Genomic DNA, 3606 nt, shown 5'->3' on the forward strand with positions numbered 1-3606 from the left:
TTTTTTTTTTTTTTTTTTACTATATTTGGATTGAGTTATAAAAAGAGTTTTGAGATGCTATAGTGTGAGTTATCCTACGTGAGATATATAATAATTTTTTTTTTAAATGTAATACGGAGTACTTCTTTATAAACTCAATAAAAATATTACATTTTAACTAAAAAAAAAAAAATTGCATAGTTCACGCATGGTGATTTTTGTAAGGAAGTAATATTATGAAAATATTAATTCAAAAAAATTAACACAAGAAAATAAAGGGTTATGGATTAAGTTCGAGTCGCACAATATTCACACTCTACTTACAACCTTAATTATTTGTTACCCGGTGCTAGGAACTCAAACAAATAAGCTAGACAACTGACAATTAGTTTAAAATTAGTTTTGTAACCTTCATCATAACAGAAACTTTAGGACCACCAATTAGATATGCTCATATTATGTACTCTGAGGCAGTGAGGTGCAATACACAAGAAAAAACAACCAACCAACTTAATGCAATGCTCATATTATGTACTCTGAGGTGCATACACAAATAGGCATACACGCATTGCACTGGTTCTACACCATCTGGTTCGCCAATCTCAAAATCTCTGCATCAATTTCTCCTAACCTCACACAAAAGCTTGTTTCGGAGATATTACAATTAGGTAAGGGGAACTAAACACATCGTGTAGGGAATCACCTTGTACTCGAAGATATCCTGCCCATATGCTGAATAAGGACAGAGGCGCTTCGCTTTCCTGCTGTCCAAATGGAATGAAAACATTTCACCCCATACTTTCAGCAACAGTGTCCTATTCTTCAGTGACAATGGGCTGATCCAAGGAAAACTCTTTCTTGTCAGTTTGGTTCCTAAGCACGGATTTGCTTTCTCAATGTCCTCCAAAGACATGGAGTACTCCAGGGACCAGTCTGATGAGAACAAGTCAATGAGCTCCCACACTTGAAGTTTTTCCTTGGTTATTCTCAAGAACTGCAGCTTCCCCTCTGATTCTCCCATGCATGTTCCATCCGAACCGAAGAAAAAAGGTTGCAAGAAAGGTTTCTCAATAATGAAACACTCCTCATTCTTGGGATTGAATCTCAGTATACCTTGGCCCTTAGTAGGCCAAAAAATTACACCCAAAATGATCACAAATCCCATGTTCAGCAAAAAATGACTATATCTGCAAATCGCAGTGGATGTTTTCCAATCTTTTGTTTGAGATGAATAGATGTGAAAAGAAAACACTACTTCTCTATCTGGAAATCGTCTATATATCTGGGTTTCACAAATTGTGACAAGCTGAAAATTGGTGGAAACGTCTGTATGGCTTTCGAATGGGTCAAACACAAGAACAGTGTCGCTCTCTAACTGTTGTGGCCTGCTGATATTGCTGGTACTAGGCACAGTTATAACCTCCCTAGTCAAGGGATTGCACACATATAGGATTTGTTTTGAACACATTGAGGAACTCCGACAACATACAAGTCCATGGCTGGAGGACGTTATGATCACGTCCTTTGGGAGAAAATTCAAAACTCCTTTCTTAACATCAGTCACTTCAGTGAAGTCAAAATCAATATTTATGTAGTTAATCAGAGCATTAAAATCACCCCAAAGTTCTCTGGAATCACAGCCATATTCTTGAAAGAAAAAACCTGAGAGTTTCTCTCCGGGCTTCAGTTGTTGTTTGACGAATGTGCGATCAGACACCATGCTCATCCACTCTTTTGAAACAAATCGCACCCGTGCCAAGCATTTAGAAGGTAACTTTGATAGTATTTCAGCCATGCATTCGGGAAGCAATTCCTTGGTTTCTTTCAATTCTGACAGTTCAAAAGATAATGGGAAATGGAAAATCAGACTATACAGAGAGAAAATGAGAAAAAGCAAAATCAGACTATCAGCATTCAAGAAACAGATAAAGAAAATGGGAATATGGAAAATTGGGACTATCAGCATTCAAGAAACAGATAAAGAAAATCAGACTATCAGCATTCAAGAAACAGATAAAGAAAATCAGACTATCAACATTCAAGAAACAGATAAAGAAAATCAGACTATCAACATTCAAGAAACAGATAAAGAAAATGGAAAATTGGGACTATCAGCATTCAAGAAACAGATAAAGAAAATCAGACTATCAACATTCAAGAAACAGATAAAGAAAATCAGACTATCAACATTCAAGAAACAGATAAAGAAAATGGAAAATTGGGACTATCAGCATTCAAGAAACAGAGTGAGAAAGAAAATGGAAAATGGAAAAGGCCAAACCTTCGGACTTTGATGAGGGTTCTCCGTCAGGTTGGAAGGCCAAACCTTCGGACTTTGAGGGCTCTCCGTCCATGCTTATGAGAAAGACAGACAGATTCGTTGGTGTTGAAGACAAGACTTGAAGAGAGAAACCACAGAAGACAGTATTCGTTGGTGATGAAGACAAGACTTGAAGAGAGAAACCAGAAAAGGGCAGTATTGTTTCTAATGCTACGCCAATAAGGCGGCAAATTATTGTTTTAGGGGTGGGCCATTTTCGGCTTTGACCCGTTTAAACCCGAAACGGGTTGAATTCATACTGAAACGGGTCCAACCCGAATTTGGGCTGCAGTGGTTTCTAAAATACGGTTCGGATTTCGGGTTCATTAATTTTTAATCGAATCCGACCCGAAACCCGAGCCACTGTATAGGTAATTTATATCCTGCACAACGGCACGCATTGTATTGTGCGTTCAGATGCAAAACGACGTCGTTTCAATTTTATTTTTTTTGAAAATTTTCGCACCAGTGTTTGGCAGTTAATTTTTCTTTTAAAAAAAATTCATGTTAAAAAATGTACATAATGTTATAATAGAATACACATAATTGTATACATGAATGTACATAATGTTATAATAGAATACACATAATTATATACATGAGTGTACATAATTATATAACAAAATACACATACTCTTTTTTTAAAAGACAATACACATAATCTAACATAATCCATAATAAACATAAACTTTTAACATAATACACATCAACTCTTAACATAATACACAATTTTTTTTCTTTTGAAATTTCCCGCCCCAGTGTTTGGCAGTTAATTTTTCTTTAAAAAAAAAAAAACTCATGTTAAAAAATATACATGATGTTATACTAGAATACACATAATTATATAAAAAAAATGTATATAATTGTATAAAAAATGTACATAATAAAAAATATACATAACCGTATAAACAAATATACATAATCATGTGAACTTCCTACCGTGCCTCCCAAAACGACGTCGTTTTGGGAGGCGCGGGGCGCACAGTGCACTGTACGCCGTGGTGCAGGATATAACGATTGACTATATAAACGAACTAGGGTTTCCAGAATATTCACACATCTCATTTCACTCTTAACCCTCAGGCCTCCCGCCTCAGCGAGTCTGCGCCTCTCACCCTCTTCCACTCTCCGCATCTCTCAATCTCTCATTCGACTTTCACCGGTCACCCTCTCTCAGTCTCTCACTCTCCGTCGTCTACCCCTCACTCAGTCACTCTCCCACTCTCACCGGCTCACCCCCTCGCTCATTGTAAGGCTGTAACAATGAAAGATTGAAGCAGTGAAGCTTCAGATCTCCACTCAAACTC

The 3606-nt window shown here is 36.9% G+C and overlaps 1 protein-coding gene across 1 annotated transcript; it reads right to left on the reverse strand.

The window, feature by feature from the left end:
- Positions 1 to 643: 643 nt before the first annotated feature.
- LOC109159397 (putative F-box protein At3g23970) lies at positions 644 to 1774 on the reverse strand. Its single transcript, XM_019307511.1, has one exon. It carries the CDS (start codon positions 1772 to 1774, stop codon positions 644 to 646), a length of 1131 nt encoding a protein of 376 aa, XP_019163056.1.
- Positions 1775 to 3606: the final 1832 nt, after the last annotated feature.

Source organism: Ipomoea nil, unplaced genomic scaffold (genome assembly GCF_001879475.1).
Source record: "Ipomoea nil cultivar Tokyo-kokei standard unplaced genomic scaffold, Asagao_1.1 scaffold2827, whole genome shotgun sequence".
Classification (NCBI taxonomy): Eukaryota; Viridiplantae; Streptophyta; class Magnoliopsida; order Solanales; family Convolvulaceae; genus Ipomoea; species Ipomoea nil.